Source organism: Chiloscyllium punctatum, chromosome 6, assembly GCF_047496795.1.
Source record: "Chiloscyllium punctatum isolate Juve2018m chromosome 6, sChiPun1.3, whole genome shotgun sequence".
NCBI lineage: Eukaryota > Metazoa > Chordata > Chondrichthyes > Orectolobiformes > Hemiscylliidae > Chiloscyllium > Chiloscyllium punctatum.
Genome location: NC_092744.1, coordinates 20,965,541 through 20,983,586, shown reverse-complemented (window position 1 = coordinate 20,983,586; position 18,046 = coordinate 20,965,541). Strand labels below are relative to the sequence as shown.

The 18,046-nt window shown below is 42.0% G+C and overlaps 1 protein-coding gene across 3 annotated transcripts in view; it reads left to right on the top strand.

Moving 5' to 3' along the window:
- The first annotated feature begins 225 nt into the window (after positions 1-225).
- The window catches only part of sec62 (SEC62 homolog, preprotein translocation factor), a 41,113-nt gene continuing 23,292 nt past the window's right edge, over positions 226-18,046 (top strand). The window contains exons 1-4 of one of the 3 annotated variants that reach the window (XM_072572112.1): positions 226-367; positions 14,969-15,077; positions 16,523-16,628; positions 17,569-17,770. In XM_072572112.1, the coding sequence (XP_072428213.1) occupies positions 15,047-15,077; positions 16,523-16,628; positions 17,569-17,770 (339 nt within the window). In that variant the 5' untranslated portion in view covers positions 226-367; positions 14,969-15,046. Of the gene's footprint in view, positions 368-817; positions 1,110-14,129; positions 14,522-14,968; positions 15,078-16,522; positions 16,629-17,568; positions 17,771-18,046 lie in introns of those variants that run through there. The other 2 variants (XM_072572109.1, XM_072572111.1) reach the window with 2 other exon arrangements.

The window sequence follows — 18,046 nt, the reverse complement described above, 5'->3', positions numbered from 1 at the left end:
AACAACATGGAAAATTGTACAAGTACCAAAGATTTATTTACATGAATAAAGTATAATTTGAAATTAAAAAAAGCACTTCCACATCAAGGACTGGTCGACTGCAGCTCCCCCTCCTGGGAGGACGTGATCTTGTGCCTGCAGTCCCCCATTTTGGGCAGCAGGGAGCAGTGTGACTGCAGTTGACTCTTTCTGGGCAGGAAGTGGCAGCGGGACCAAAGCAGCCAGGCTACTGCCATTCAGATGAACTGCAGAAATTTACTAAGGTTCCTTAAACAACCTGCAAGTACTTCCACCTAGAAGGACAAAGATAACAGATACATGGGAAAACCACTACCAGCAAGTTCCCGCCAATCAACTCAACATTCGGGTTTGGAAATCGTTTGCTGTTCCTTTAGCATCGCTGAGTTAAAAGCTTGGAATTTCCTCCAGAACAGCTATGTCGGTCTACCTAAAGCACATGGATTGCAGCAGTTCACCACCACTATCTGAAGGCCAACGAGGAACGAGAAATGACCAGCGAGGCCCTTTTCTCATGATTAAATAAGACTCTATATCTGCCAATGGCACAGGAGAGGCCACTCTTACTGCAGTTCCTTCTGCGGGCAGCAGGGGCGGTGTCACTGCAGTTTCACTCCCCGGGTTAGCAGGTGGCAGGGAAACCGTAATTCCTCTTACTGGCCGGCAGGGGGAAGTTAGTCCAGTTCCACCTCCTCGGCGACAGGGGACGCTGTAGTTTGCAGTTTCTCCTCGAATATGACGTGGTGCCTGAATTCCTTCTCTTTGGTTCCTCCTCCTGGGCGGTAGTGGACTGTTGCAGTTCCTCCTCCTCCTGGGCGGGAAGTTGCAGTGTTGGTGTAATTCCTCCTCCTGGCCGGCAGGAGACGTTGTTGGTGCAGTTCCTCCTCCTGGGCGGTAGGGGAGATTGTGTTGTTGCAGTTGTTCCTCCTTCTAGGCAGCACGGGGCTGTGTTTGTGGTAGTTCCACCTCCAGGCCGGCAGGGGACGCTTATGATGCCAGGCCTTGACTCTCGCGATGTTTGGTTGCCCCGTTACACGTCACTTGGGGCCGGGGAGATGGCGGAGCGGCGCAAACAGAAGAAGCGGAGTCAGGTAGCGGGAGCCGGGAACTGGATGAGGCTGAGAGCCCGGGGTAGAGAGGAAATTCAGGCAGGGACATGACAGAATGGATGGGATTAGGGATATAGGGGAAACGATGGACTGGCCAGGGGCGAGAAAGGAGTGGGGGTCCGGTGGATGCAGGATGGGATGGGGGGGGGGGGGGGGGGGGTTGGTGAGTGTGGGATGGGGGGGTGGTGTTGGTGAGTGTGGGATGGGGGGGGTGGTGTTGGTGAGTGTGGGATGGGGGGGGGTGTCGGTGAGTGTGGGATGGGGGGGGTGGTGTCGGTGAGTGTGGGATGGGGGGGTGGTGTCGGTGAGTGTGGGATGGGGGGGGTGGTGTCGGTGAGTGTGGGATGGGGGGGGTGGTGTCGGTGAGTGTGGGATGGGGGGGGTGGTGTCGGTGAGTGTGGGATGGGGGGGGTGGTGTCGGTGAGTGTGGGATGGGGGGGGTGGTGTCGGTGAGTGTGGGATGGGGGGGGTGGTGTCGGTGAGTGTGGGATGGGGGGGGTGGTGTCGGTGAGTGTGGGATGGGGGGGGTGGTGTCGGTGAGTGTGGGATGGGGGGGGTGGTGTCGGTGAGTGTGGGATGGGGGGGGTGGTGTCGGTGAGTGTGGGATGGGGGGGGTGGTGTCGGTGAGTGTGGGATGGGGGGGGTGGTGTCGGTGAGTGTGGGATGGGGGGGTGGTGTCGGTGAATGGGGGGGGTGGTGTCGGTGAATGGGGGGGGTGGTGTCGGTGAATGGGGGGGTGGTGTTGGGGGATGGGGGGGGGTGGTGTTGGTGAGTGTGGGATGGGGGGGTGGTGTCGGTGAATGGGGGGGTGGTGTCGGTGAATGGGGGGGTGGTGTCGGTGAATGGGGGGGGTGGTGTTGGTGAGTGTGGGATGGGGGGGGGTGGTGTTGGTGAGTGTGGGATGGGGGGGGTGGTGTTGGTGAGTGTGGGATACGGGAAGGGGGTTGGGAGTGTGTTGTGCAGAAGCAAGTGTGGTGGGAGTGAGTGAATGTGGTGGTGGGAGGAAAGAGTGAGTATGGGGAGGACCAGAAGTGTGTGAGTTTGAGGGGAGACGGGGTGAGGCTTCAGGAGAAATGGAGAGTAGGTGTAGAGTGGGGCATTCCTGATGAAGGGCTTTTGTCCGAAATGTCGACTTTCCTGCTCCTCGGATGCTGCCTGACCTGCTGTGCTTTTCCAGCACCACTCTAATATTGACTCTGATCTCCAGTATCTGCAGTCCTCACTTTTGTCCAGTAGAGTGGGGCATGTTGAGGTGAACATGGAGCATGGGGAGAGTGAGCTAAAGAAAGGAGGACTGGAAGAGAGGTGATGAAATTTGTGGTTAAAGTATAGGTAGGGGGAGAAAACAGGAGACTGGTATGTGAAATTGCAGCGAGGACAATGGGGAGCAATGATAGAATGGGAACGAAGGGGAAACGATAGGAGGGTTGGTGGATATTTTCCGATCAATTTGTCCAGGGATGTCATCACTGGAGCAAGAGGTACTTGAAACTGGGCCTCCTGACCCAGAGGCAGGGACACTATCACTGCACCAGAAGAGCCCTTAGGAGGATTGGTGGAAAATGGGGCAAAGCAGATGGTGGTGAGAAGGAATAGCAGAGGTCTAAAGTGTAGGGATATACAAGCTAAGAGGAGCAGGAAGGAGTGATAACCAGGGATAGGAAATGGGATGAGAGAGAGGGATGCAGAGGAGTTGGGTGAAGAAGAGAGTAGATTAGAACAAGGAAGGAAGTGATTTCTGCAGAGAGAGTAGCAGTGGAGAAGGGGAGACAAGAGCAGGGCAATATGAAGTATTAATTTGTGGTGGATCACAAGCTGTGGTTGTTAAATACTATATCTCGTTAATTTTTAAATTCCATTTGCCTCTGATGTATGTGCTGATTTTGGCACCAGTTCATGTGCAATGAGGTAATGGTGACAGGTATTTCTCTCCTGGGATACTGTAACCAGCTGACTGAGACTGTGTTGAAAGCTCCCAGTCTATACAGTTACAGCATATAACAGATGATGAGATGGTGAATAAATTACACACCCTGCATACAACAGTCTGTTAGTTGATTGCACACAGGTTGAACTTTTATTTATAACTGTGACGCAACCACTTCATTTTGTGAACTCTCTTAACGTCTGAAATTGAAAGGTGTGGAGTGGGAGGAAGCAATTCTCCAGGTTCCTCATCAAGGCAGTTCAATCTACTGTAAATAGTTTATCCTCATGCTTCTGTTTATTAATGCTCTCTGCTAGCTTTGTCCTAACCTGTTTCATCACCCACCAACAACATGTTTGTCCATTCATGCCTCTCTGCTGTGTTTAACCAGTTTCAGTAACACAACTTTAATTTTTATGATGCCTTTAGTATAATAAAATATCCAAGCATTGTGGTCAAACAATATTTGATACTGAATTACATACAGAGCTATTAGGACAGCTTGGTCAAATGGATAGGTTTTTAGGAACGTCTTGAAGGAGAAGAGAGAGGGACATGAGTTTGTCGTAGGGAGTTTCAGACCTTAACAGTTTCTCCTCATGAAACTCTAATATTTCTCAAAATGTTTCATACTCTTTTACCACTCTGTAGCTAACAATTCTCCTAAGCTCTTTTTGAACTTATTTGTGATGATTTTGTTGACAAAGGGCTCTGTTTTTGGACTCTTCCCACCACGAGTGAAAATGATTTGCAGAAACTGTGCAATAGCCAAAGCTGTTTAAGCTAAAAGATGTTTTAGCAATGCAAGCCTTTTGCTTCTGTCTGTCCCATTGCAGCCCTTGATTTGTGCTGTCTATTTTGTATCCCCAAATTTGTTTAATTTCAACCATCTTTTTTCAATCACTTGCTTCAACTCCGTAATCTTATGCAGCCTTAGAAATTCACGCCATAGATTTAATGCAGGCATTTTCTGCGTTCTTCATTCTGTCTCACTTTTGTGGAAAATTTCCACCTACTACTTTTCATAATCTTTCAACTTCCTATCTAATCTTTCTGGTTGCATGAGCATGATTTTTCTGACTGCTAATGTAGATCCCTGGTGCGTTCTTTACATTTCAGGTGCTGTATAAATAAAAGTTGTTTACCACAGAAATCGGTATGCATTTGTGTGGTGTCAGCCAATGGGTAGCAGTCTTGGTTTTGAGTCTGATGATTAGTTTGTGTCCCAAAAAATAATGTAGGCTGACAGTTTCAATACAACACATGGTGAGGTCCCAGCTTTCAGATGAGTTATTAAACTAAGGCTCTTTCCTCCCACTTGGGTCAGTTTGAAAAGGTCTTAAGGTGCTATTTGATAATGACCAGGGAAGTTCTCCCCGAGTATCTGCTCAGTACTCATCCTACAGCCAAGAGTTAAAACAGGTTTTCTTGTGTTCGCTGCATTGCTATTTCTTTGTGTTTACTGTGTACAAATTGGTTATTAGGTTACCAGAATAACTACCCTTCAGAAATACTCCATTGGTTGGAAAGCACTTTTGGATGTTCTGTGATTGTGAAAAGTGATTTGAAGATCATAGTTGACCTTAATTTAGAGATTAATGAAATATTTCCTTTTTCGAGCTGTTTATTTTTCCAGCAACAAAACTAACACTACTGTCATGTGACTTCATTTGCACCAGTTCGTATGTTAGGACTTCTTCGAATATGCAAACTAAAAATATGCATCTTATATTTTCATTTTATTTGCATGAAAACAAGCAGTGTTGACAGATCTTATTTTACAGCGGCACTGTTCCAGTGCACCATGAGAATGAGGGGCTTAATGTGGTGAGGGACAATTGAGACAGTATTTGGCAGCCATTCTGTTGGTCTTAGTCCTTTTCAATCATTGATCAAGAGCTTTCTTCGGCTTCATTCCCTGTCCCACACAGTAAGGAGTGAATAAGGTACTGCTGTCAACTTGGATATTGCTTCACTGTTCGATATGATTAAATGGTGATTGGATCAATTTAGGGTGGTGAATTTGACGTAGTGGATTCTTAGCTTTTCTTGTTAATAACCTTGTGCCAGTGTTGGTGATATTCTTCTATCCACCTAAATAGTATTGTCTGTTATTTGGGTAACGTTGGCAATTGTGACAAGTGAGGGAGGTGGAAGTGGGACCATACAAGCACACTTTAAAATAATCTTCAGCATTTATCTGGATGTCTAAACTACATGGGAGGTTCGAAAGGGCCCGGTGCCATCAGTACATTAATGTGATTGTAGTAGTTAATTGCGGCCAATGTAGCTAGAGTACTTGAGTGACTTAAGTATGCATGCAAAAAATAAGCCTGGAGCAGGATTGTGACTGACACTTGGATCTCAAAAACAATGACTGCAATAGATGCAATTAAATAGCATCATTAACATAGTAAAATATTAGAAGAAACGTAACGACTAGGAACAGGAGGAGATAATTCAGCCCCTCAAGCCTGCTGTGCCATTTGATATAATCATGGTTGATTTTATCTTGACCTTGACTCCACTTACCTGCCTGCTCTCCATAACCCTTCAAACCATTACTAATTGAAAATCTGTCCAACTGTCCTTTAAATTTACCGGCAGATACCACGCTCCAAACGAGTGATTTATGACCCCTTGAGAAAAGTAATTTCTCCTTGTCTCTATTTTGCCTTCTGACCTTTACCCTGAAACCATGACTCTCATCCGAGATTGCCCCACAGGAGGAAACATCTTTTCTCCTCCTACTTTGTCAATCTGCTTCAGCATCTTAACTACCTCAATTAGATCGCCCCTCATACTTCTAAACCCCAGAGAGTATAGTCCTAAATTGCTCAAGCTGTCTTCATAAGACAAGCCTGTCATCTCTGGAATTTATCCTGTGAACCTCTTCTGAACAGCCTTCAATACAACTACATCCCTCCTCAAGTAAGGTGCTTAAATTTATCTACTAATATACCAGGTGCAGAAACATTGCCAAGCTTCAGAACAATTATATTGGGATGGGTAGCAAAAGCTTCGGTCAATGAGGTGATTTTAAAAGAAGTATTCAAGTGGAGGAGAGAGGGGCAAGGACGTTAAGGAAGAAAATCCTAGAGTTTAAGGCCCAGAAATCTGGGATGCACAGGCATTAAAATTGAAGGAGCAAAGCGCCCTCAGAAGATTGTAAGAGTGCTGAAGGTTACAAGTGGGGAGGGTGAGGAAAATGACAGTTTCAAGTGTGAAGTCATTGCCAAATTAGGGACATTGTAGTTTGGTGTATAAGACAAATAAGCATACAGGACAACTAAGGTCATAGATGGTATGTTTTCACTTGCTAAGTTGCAAGTACTTAACTGATCTATAATGCAAATTTGGTCTTAATCAAAAGAGGAGAAAGTGAGGACTGGAGATCAGAGCTGAAAATGTTTTGCTGGAAAAGTGCAGCAGGTCAGGCAGCATCCAAGGAGCAGGAGAATTGACGTTTTGGGAAGGCTCATGCCCGAAACGTCGATTCTCCTGCTCCTTGAATGCTGCCTGACCTGCTGCACTTTTCCAGCAAAACATTTTCAGCTCTTACTCAAAAGAACTGAGAACTGCAACAGCTGAGTGATTTGTAAAGGCAGCCAACGGACGCTTCCTGTTGCTTAAACTCATTATGCTGATCTGGTTGTCTGAAGGATGTCTGTGGCTTCTGAGAAAATGTTGTTGTTTCCTAACACACCCAGTTCCATTCACCCATCGTTCCTTTACTCACTGGCCTAAATAAGTTGCCTCAATTTTAAACTTTTCATTGTATTTAAATCCATTGGTGGCCTCTCCCCTTTCCATTTGATTAACCTTCTCAAGCCCTATAATCCTCAGGTCTGTGCATTTCAAATCTGGCCCTTTGCTCATACCTGACTTCATGCTTTCAAATGCCACGGCTATAAGTTCTAGAATTCCCTGTTTATGACTCCCAACCTTACATTTCTCCATTAAGATGCTGTCCTGAAATTCTTAATTTTAGATCAAACTGTTGGTTAGCTATCCAAATATCTCCTAACTTAGTTTGGTGTTAAATTTTGTTTGAGAACCCCTACCATGAACTGCTTTGACTATTTTCTTATGTTACATCAATTGAAGTTGTTTGCAAGAGGCTAAGCTGTGAAACTAGGGACATGCCCAACAGATCTACAGAATTATTCAAAATTGTAAAATGTGGAGGTATCACAATCATCCCGATGAATTGAAATGCCCAATATCAGGCTTTGTCCTTACAAACTCTGTGTTATGAGAGAGAGAGGGTAACGTTAAAGTATTGTGAAAATTAAGAGTTTTTATCCATGCAAGAGAGAGCTGAAAGTGATGAAAATGATTGCTCCTGTAACCATTTTGGTGTTGCTGTACTTCGGCAGGTGTTCTTTTGCTTTAAAGATCGTGCTAAAAACCCCATTGTGTTTTTGACTATCATAATTCTAGTTTTGAAATTACTGTTAAATGGGTATCATATTAAAATGAGTCAACCGCACAGGGGCAATACTGTTTCTGGAGATTTGAGCATGTGACAGTGTCCGTGAAATGAATGTGTTAATAAAATCACTTCAATATGTTAAAGTCCTCTTGAGACAGCGACTCTCTGTACTTGATTAGCAAGTATATTTCTACACCACCTGAATGACGCAGCGGGTTACGTTTCCAATTGCATTGACCACTTCAACTTGTTCTCACTCTTACAGTGGTTTGAGATTTGCATCAGTAGTAAGTAGTGATGCGCAATTTGAAATCCTTATCGTGTGAATGATATGAATTCACACATAATAATTGTAATCGATCTGTTCACCTCTATGACCATCCGAATCTGAAGTGGGAGCTGAAGCCAAACCTCCTGGCTCAGCGGTGTGGAGGTTACCACTGCCTCAGTGAGAACAGTGCAGATTCTGTGGATATTTTCTAATCAATCTTTTCAGAGATTTTGTCTCACACCTCTAGAACAGGTGAGGCTTGAATCCGGATTTCTGATAGTCTATGGTGGCATATTCTGTACCATTAATCCTTCAGTAGCCACAAGATGAAACAACAGCAGAAATGTGTTATTGACAAAGAACCTTTCCAAAGTACTACGTACTGGTACAGATGGCAAATAGTACCAATGACCAAGTATGGTCACTGGGAAAATACATAGTGTAAGTAGTATAGGTTAAAATTCTTGAATATGGTAGTAGCTTGATGTTTTAAGTACAGTAGTGGTTATGGTTAAGGTAATTTGGAGATTGATGAGCAAAATGTGTACGTTGCCTTTTTATTATGAAATTCAAATTTGGCATTCCATCCAAGTTTGATCTGTTCATTGTTCCAATTGCAAACTGGTTTAGCCATCTGTAGCACTCTGAACTCTTAGACTACTCTGCATAAACATTAAATGTAGCTTTAGCAGTATTACCCTCATCCCAGACATACATACATCTCTCCCTGCTGGTTTAGTAACTGTTATCCTGTTTTTTTTCTGGTTGAGTAATTTCTTCCCCCACACAAACGGTTTATGAACAGTTAATGGTAATTTTGCTCACAGATGATACTTGGTGATTTCTTAACAATGTCTCCAGCCATCATCATCTGGACACTTGTTGCTAGTGCATTTAGTCCTCAGTATCATTCCTCCTCCCGTGTCTAACATACTAAGTGTATGTGCTGTTGCAGAAACAGTTTGGAAAACAACCTGAACTTCAGAATGGAGGCTGCATGTTTTACATCTTTATGGGCATTTACTCCCCTTCAGGATTGTAATCTTGTCGCTAGTCACTATCTGGATTGTCATTAAGACTTTAAGCATTCAAGGGATGCACATGGCTATAACAGCGTTGTTGCACATCCCTAACTGCTCTTGAGAAGAACACGTGGAGGGTGGCAAGGACACATAATGTACTCTGGTGGGGGGAGACTTCAATGTCCACTACAAAGAGTGGCTCAGCAGCACCACTACTGTCTGAGCCAGTCCTTAGCTGTTGCACTGATTCAGCAGCAAGTGGTAGTGGAACCAACAAGAGGGAAAAGCATACTTGACTCAATCTTTCCAAATCTGCTTGCCACAGATACATCTGTCCATGACAGAATCGATAAGGGCTCTCCCATTTTAGACAGATGAAAAGGATTGTATTTTCTCAGTGGGTCATCAGCATTTGAATGTGTCTCCCTCAGTGAGCAGTGGAGACTGGGACACTGAATATATTCAAACTAAGTTAGTCAGATATTTGCTTAACAGTGGAGATGAGGTTTTGATTAGATTCCCTACAGTGTGGAAACAGGCCTTCGGCCCAACCGACCCTCGGAAGAACAACACACCCAGACCTATTCCCCTACATTTACCCCTGACTAATGCACTTAACACTGCGGACAATTTAGCATGGCCAATTCATCTAACCTGCACTTCTTTGGACTGTGGGAGGAAACCGGAGCACCCGGAAGAAACCCACACAGACATGGGGAGAATGTGCAAACTCCACACAGAGATGGGAATTGAATGCAGGTCCCTGGCGCTTTGAGGCAGCAGTGCTTACCACTGAGCCACTGTGCCGCCCTCATGGTTATGGATATACTGGCAGGAAGGTGAAGTTAAGGCTGGATCAGATCAACCATGATCTTATTGATGACTGCTACTGTTTCTTACAAAATTAATGGGCATACAATGTTTTGTATGTTTGGAACTTGGATAGTGACATGTCAGTTATGTTTGCCCCAGGATAATCACAGATTCAGTACAAGCTGGATGGCCTCTTTGCTGTCATCTGGCAATGAGCATCCGCTCATTTCGCACAGAACCCATACAGCAAGTAGAGCAAAGTGACTAATTGGGGCAGAAGTCCACTGCATGTATCACACTTAAAAATGGGGTTAAAATTTGTATCTCAGCTTGCATTTTGGATTTTCATATGGTTTTTCTTTTTAATTAAAAAAAACTAATCCAGGACTGTGAGCTCGATGTAATGCTGGTCCAGAGTCCTAATTTATTACTTTTTGGTGTATATAAATTTTGAGACAAGGAAACCTTGGTAATTTTTATCAAAATCTCTCCAGGCATATTTAGACTTAGTTGCACTAAGATTTGTAGAGTTGATGGGTCTTTGTCTGCCTGCTCCTGAATTGCACTAAGTGCAAGTTCTACACTCTTGTTTGTTAATATTGCATACAAAACTGACAAGATTGCAGGATTAGTTTGTTTACTGCACATTTTCCATTATCCTGCTGGACACAAACTGTGAGCTGAAATATTTTCTGAAATACCAATCTGTCGCAACCAAAGGCTTTTGCAATTTAACCTAATCAAGTCTGGTCAATTGCTATGAAAGATTGACAGGCTGTAAGAGGTAACTAAAATTGGAGAGAGAGAAAAATGGGGAGAGTAAATCTATCCTTCTACTTGTGCAAGCTGTAGGTTCCTCCAGCGTAGAGGTGTCTCCAGGAACTACAAGAGAGACAATTTGAATGATGTAATACGAAGACTGGATCCTGTTAGTTCATGTCAACACTTATTATTCTAGAAAACTTTGTCTGGGAAGATAATTTAAAATTTGATTCAGTCGTCATTAGAACATTTTATGGATGCTATATAGTCAGATAGCACTGCAGAGCATCTGGCTGCTGACTCAAAGACTCTCTTGTCAATTTATGTTTAAATTCAACTTCTTGCTATCAGGAACCCTCATCACCTGTTGCTCCTGATGCAGTACCTTCTGCCAGAAAGTCCTTCTCCTTCCGAGTGCGTACTTGCTACCAGGGGAATCCTTGGCCTGCATCTCTCATCTGTAATAAGTTACCAAAAACTAGCTTGCTACCAACAGCATTTTATATAGTTGATGACTTCAGTTGTAGTATCTCCAAATCGTTTTCCCTAAGTGTTGGCACGTTATATTTGTCAGTCAATTGCCTCCTGTTGTAATCCTTACTAAGTCTGCCATTACCAGCCAACTATTTCTCATGCAATTATAATGTCTGAAATCTAATGGAATTTGGAATTGCAATTCATTCCACACTATTTTCTGTACACAAAGCATTCTCTGCAGTAAATTGTGAATCGCACACTGGATTACATTGTCTCAAGTCTTGGAGTTAGATTCTCATGACTTGGAAGCGAGAGTATTGTCCATTAGTCATGTTTTTTGTAGTGCAGAGTGTCAATGTCTGAGTCAGGTCACAAAGTTTGAGGTTTATTGCCTAAGGATAGATATTAATGCCATTGTTAAAGCACCTACAATCACCTAAAACACACTGGTATGTAAATAATATAAAAGGTAGGTTTTAAACTGGGAGACATCAGAAATACTAATTATTTTCAAACTAAAATTTCTTTCATATATAAATGTTAGGGATATAAATTTATCACCAAGTATCTCCCAACCCAATTTCAAGTATTCATGCCATAAGCAACATGATTAAGATAAGATGTAATAATTCAATTCAATTGCCATTATGATTAAATAGCCTCAGGTCTTTTCGCTTTTCGTTCCCAGTCCACTAGTTATGTGGAATTCTCAGTGGCAGTGCAGAGCCTTTGTTAATCATTATCCTATCTGGTCTGTAATGAACGGCATGTTGACAGTAAGGGTTATTAAATTGTAAGAATTTTTTTTATGTGTAGTCCTTAGTGTTCAAACTTTGTCAAACTCTGAAAAGTCTTACTTGCATATCCTTTAGCTAATTCCTCAGACTTCAGTCCAATTAAGTACATTTGAACTGTAATAAAATTCGCCATAGTTCTACCAGACTATGAGGCTGGTGTCAATACAAAGAGACAATTGATGGTGGTTTAACCAGAGGGTCATCATGCTTCAAGTGAGGAGAGAGGTTGTGAAGGAGAGTCCTTCATGATAACCTCACAGGTGCTCGAAATGATCCCACATTGGCATCACTGATTCACAACCAATTAAAGTATGATTGTAATATAATGAAGAAAACATGTCAGTTTGCATCTGGCAAGCTTCCACATATAGCTAAATGTTGCTCATGATTAACTCATTTGTTTCCTTAAGTGAAAATTGTTTTATAAAGTGGAGTGCTCTCAGAATTCCTTACATGTTTTGGGGATTTTTAGCTGGTACAATCAGGTTGCCAAATTTTAATACCTAAAGGATGCACACTTAAACCACTAGTAAACTCAGCATAGGATTTTATTTTCTTCTAAATGAAGGATCTTGGATGTTTGAAATGTGATTCTCAGAACAGCCTTTAAATTACGGACTGTGGGTTGAAATGAGCAAGTCATGGCTTCTCAAATTCCCAAATGATTACATCAAGTGCAGAGAAAGAAGCAGCTTTGAAGCAGTTTTTTGTAGTGAGACATTGCTGTTCTGAGCTCACCAATGTATGTTGCAGCTATTGGAAGCCAATAGGGGGAAAATGTCACAATTTGTTCCAGAAATCCATCAGCCATCTCCTTGACAATAATACGTGCAATATAAGTGTGCTGGAATTAAATGAACAGTGGAGGCCAAAGACTCAATTTTAACTGAACTGAACAGAACTTGTCATCTTCTGGCTGTATCAATCTATTAAATTGGTTCATTCTTCCTGTGGAAAACTATCACTTTCTAAGTTGTTCTCAAGTGCATCAATTGGTTGAAAGTTGCTGCCTGGATGAAAAAGATACAAAAAATGTTCAAATAGGAATTAGATTTCTTTCATGGGTCATTAGACACTTGAGAACAAAACTGTTTCTCATTGAGGGAGACTCCATTCCTGTATTTAGATACTTCTATTCATTTGGTTTTATTCAAAGTCACTTATTGCATTTTTAAAAATGTAATTTGTACTGTAAACATTAGAGACTTTGAATATGCACATAATAGAAACAGATTGTACTTTGGAACTACAGGAAGCCTGGAATTTATTGCTTTAAAAAATTGCCAGGTGATTTGAATGCATCTGCTGACTGCAATCCTGTGCCTCCAATCAACACATTTGCTACCAGTCATTTTGAGCCTCATTGTTAGGATTTAGCACACCCAGAAAACATCCTTTATTAGCAGGTGGAAAAGTAACCAGCAAGGAGCAAGTTAACTGTCAGTCACATTTACAAATATTATATATTCCATGGCCCTATCTGGGAGTATTATTGACAGTGATATGCAAGTTTCATGTCCGGTCTCCTGAACTAATATCATTAAAGGATAACTGAGTAAATCATCAGCTTCAAATATCATTTTAGTTAATTACAGCCTAATAATTTGATTTTTTTCAGGAAAAGATGGACTTTGAAACATTGTTCAGTTTAAATAATGTCCAATTTAAATACTGTGTTAGTGTGGCCGGTTGGTCTAAGGCACTGGAATTAGGTTCCAGTCTCTATTGAGTCGTGTGTTCGAATGCCACCGCTACCAGAGTCATGGGTGATATAGGTCCAGTGGATAGGGTGACACGGTGGCTCAGTGGTTACTACTGCTGCCTCGCAGTGGCAGGACCCAGGTTCGAATCCAGCCTCGGGTGACTGACTGCGTGGAATTTGTACATTCTCCCCGTGTATGCGTGGGTTTCCTCCCACAATCCAAAGATGTGCAGGTTAGGTGAATAGGCCGGCACCCCCGTCCAACACCGCTTTCCAAACCCGTCCAATCCTGTTCCCCGACCCCTCTCCAGGGCAGCCGGACTGGACACCAACAGCTGCTGCTGCTGCCTTTGTGGGCTAAGTCTCCAAATTGCGGTGCGCACAGACAGACAGACAGACACATACACACACACACACACACACACCTTATTACTGCAGCGTTTTGACAGGTTCCACCTTCACCCGGTACAGGACAATGTTGGAGAGATTATCTGGGTAAGGGGGGTTTAGAGTACACCCCTCTGGGAAAGTGTGGGGAGAGAGGGAGGGCGGGAGGTCAGTCATTTGGAGACGGTGCCTGTTTAATCACTGTAAACAAGAGACGCGATCACTGTTGGAAACACGTCTTTGATGAAATGTTTCTATCAGGACCTCTACATCTCCTTCAGATAATCCGATATTCCAAAATCAAGGTTCCTCTGTAATTGGGGAATGGGAATGGGTAGATTACTCTTTGGATGGTCTGTGTGGACTTGATGGGCCAAAGGGCCTCTTTCCACACTGTAGGAATTCTAATTCTAATTCTGTAGAAATTCCATTGAAAATGTCAGAGTTGATGAATTTCTAACAATTCTTTTCTTGAAAAAGTCATTTCAGGGAGTGACTCAAATAGTATGCTTTTGTAGACTTATGACCATGCTTTTTAACTTAATTTGTCTTTATTCTATCAAACTCTTCCATGCTTTTAGATCCTTCCATTTTTAGTGGTATTCATAACAAGGGACCATAAATAAGATAGTCAATTAAGGAATGCAAGCAGAAATTCAGGAGAAAGTTCTTTATCCTGATAGTGGTGAGAATGTGGAGCATGTGACCACGTGACAAGTTGAAAAGCATAAATGCCTGCTTGGACCAGGACCTGGAGCTAAATGTTCCTTGGCAGAATACAGAATGGACATCAGTGAGCAGGTTGTTATTGAGTAGCTGCTAATGACATTTTCAATCACTTTGTAGCCTGATTGGATGTGTGCATGCTATCAACAGGTCAACCTGCACAATTTTCTACCATAAAGGTCACTAACTAAATATTTTATTTAGTCCCATATTGCTCAGTTTATGACCGCTACAATCTTAGTGAAAATTCTTGAAATACCGAGCAATTACTCCATAGCCTCCGTTAAAATATCTCTCTTAAAGAACTAAATTAGACTGTTACAGTGTGTGCTGCACTGACCTTACGCTGCTCAGGCCCTGTATTGAGTTGTACATATTATTCAGTGAATTTGTTGGTTAGGGTCCATTTTAATCTCTACTCTGATGCTTGTAGTGATCAGTACTTGGAAGGAGCAGTTCCAATTTAAAAACTGTATTGTGTTTGAATGCACTTATTGTGTGCCATTGTCTTTTGTATTTCAGGAGGTTGGAGAACCAACTAAAGAGGAGAAAGCAGTGGCCAAGTACTTGCGCTTCAATTGCCCAACTAAGTCGACCACCATGATGGGCCACAGAGTTGATTATTTCATTGGTAAGATCACGGTGCCAAAATTAAAATAATTTCTGCAAGTACCAAATGCATGTATGTATATTTGTACATATGCTTGTGTTGTGCCTATGTTGGTTCATATGCATGCGCATGTGTGTGCATATTAGATAAAAATTAACGATGAGTGCATCCGGACAGCTGCTCCAAGGATCAAGTGATTTGCATGCCAATATTGTTACCAGCATTAGCTTCAGGTTTCAGAAATCGTTACCCCGCACAGATCCCGGAGGTCCACACAGATTAGAGGTAATGTAGCCTCTTAGTGCCTATGTTTGCACCCAGAATATCTGGTCAAAGTTACTCAATTGATATCTATTTAAAATTATCCACCCTAGCTCCTGGTACCTTTGCCAAACCAAAATCTTTTGATCTCGGTCTTGAAAACTTCAGCCTCTTTTAAGGACAATTGTGGATAAGGTATTCCAGCACTTGGGGGGAAGAAAAAAGCTGTACCCCGAAGCAAAGTCTGTGCATTCTCTTGAATGTTACTTTACCTTTCTAACGTTTCACTATATCCCTCAATCCCACACTCTTCTTCTTAGCCCATCTCCACTTGTCTCGTGCATCACCAGTTCTTCACAAGTTTATGACATTTTGCAGAAAATAATTCCATTTGAAAACCTTTCTTTTTTTGTGAATATCTAATGTTTAATTTGTAGTCTGTCAAATTTAAACTTATTGCCATGTGGAGATTTTGACAGGAACAAGCATTTGACCACATGAAATGCACACAGAAGTAGACCTTTTGGCACTTGGTCAGTTGCACCATTCAGTAAGTTCATGGCTGACCTGTTTGTGTTTCAAGTTCCACATTCTCAATGACCCTGATAACCTTTTGGTTCCCTTGCCTAACTAGAATCTATCTAAGTCTGTCTAAAACCTATTTACTGACCCTTGCTGCCTCCACCTTCTGAGGCAGTGTGTTCCAAAATCTCTCAACCCTCAGAAAATTTCTCCTAATCTCTGTCCTAAAAGGGCAATCCCTAACTTCAATCATTGCCCCTTAGTTCTGGATTGACCCACAAGAGGAAACATCTTTTCCACATTCAATTTGTCAAGGCCATCCATAAAAACATAGAAAATAGAGCAGGAGTAGGCAAATTGGCCCATCAAGCCCACTCTGTCATTCAACATGATCATGACTAATATTCTAATCTTAAAGCCATACACCTGTCCTCTCCCCATTTATCTTGACATCTCATTTATAGCTACTACTGGAATGTTTTTTGCGTCCTTTATAATTAAGGCAGAACAAAACCTTTTACCATTTCTTCAGCAACATTCCTTATCTATTGTTAATTACATGAGGGAGAAAGGAAAGAAGAAAAGGGATAGGAGGACACTCCTATCACCAGCATGAACTTCTTAGACTGAATGGCTTGTTTCTTTGCTATAAGTACAGTGTTAATGTTGTCATCGCTTTTCAGCTTCCAAAGCAGTGGACTGCTTGCTGGATTCAAAATGGGCAAAATCAAAGAAAGGAGAGGAAGCAGTCTTTACAACTAGAGAATCAGTAGTTGACTACTGCAACAGGTGAGTGGAAGTTTGTAAGTGCTAAATTTGTAAACTCTGTTTTCCTCTTGTTCATATCATTGCGCCTCCTTAAATCAGCAGGCGATATTGAAATGTGGTTGGAATTATAAAAGCCTTTGGCTCATTGAGTCTGCATCCAGTCAAAAACAACCACCCAACTATTCTGATCCAATTGTCTAGCACTTGGCTTTGTCTGCCATATTAGCAAGCAGAGTCACTTCGAGCATTGTAGCTCCATGATTACTGATAAAAGAGTAGAACCAGTGGTAAGCTTGGCAACTCAATATTTGAACAAGGCTGGCCTTCAATACTGCTGGCTTATAATTAGAATAATTAGAACCATTGCCATAATGGTTAAGATGATCCTGGTTGGACTCTCCAGCAGTGTGCTTTCCAGTCTGTTTCCACTTATGCATTTTTATTTAACATCTTATCGTATAAATGGTTAAATATTTATTCATGTATATTAAGTAACAATATATAATTGCATCCATAACACAGAGTGACAAAACCATTTCTCAGCTTGATAAAAATGGCCACAGAAATAGCAGCATGATTCCAGGATTTCTCTGAAAGAATTTTGCAGTGGACATTTAGTAATGAGAAGGCTTTTATATGTATGCTACCTATCCTAAGCTCATGATGGCCCAGAATGTTTTACAACCAGTGAATTCTAAGGTCTGGTCACTGTTAGAATGTGTGAAATACAGCAAGTAATTTGCTGACAAGTTTCCACAAACAGCAATGGGATAATGACCAGATTAATTTGTTTTTGTGTCATTGGTTGAGGGGTATGTTAATCAGCAAATTGAGTTGCCAGATGGCAGTAGGTATGTCCACAACCTTTCCTGGGCAAGAGTAAGCATCACCAGAGAAAAGGAGGAAAATAGATATTTTTGCAATGACCACAATATATATTTTTATTCTCTGATGTCGATAGGCTTCTGAAGAAACAGTTCTTCCACCGTGCATTGAAAGTGATGAAAAAGAAGTCTGAGAAGGAGATCAAAAAAGAGAAAGGGAAAAACGACAGCAGTAAGGACGAGGAAAAGAAGAGCAAGAAAGAAGTCTCAAAAGATGAGAAGAGTAAGAAAGAGAAGAAAAAAGACAGTGAAAAGGAAGAAACTAAGAAGGAGAAAAAGGTAAGAGACTTGATTGCTGAGTGAAATGTACAAAGCGTCTTTTGCCACATGAGTATATTTGTATTGCACCTCAACTTAATAAAGCATTTCAAAATGTTTCACGGCAGCATTGTCACGCAAAATTTGACACAACCATATTTAAGAAATATTATGACAATTGATCATCTTGATCAAAAACATTTTAGGAACAGATTAAAACTGGAAAAGTGAGATAGAGAAGTTTGAGAGAATTCCCACCCTTAAGAACAGAGTAGGTCATTGAGCCTGCCCTGCCAT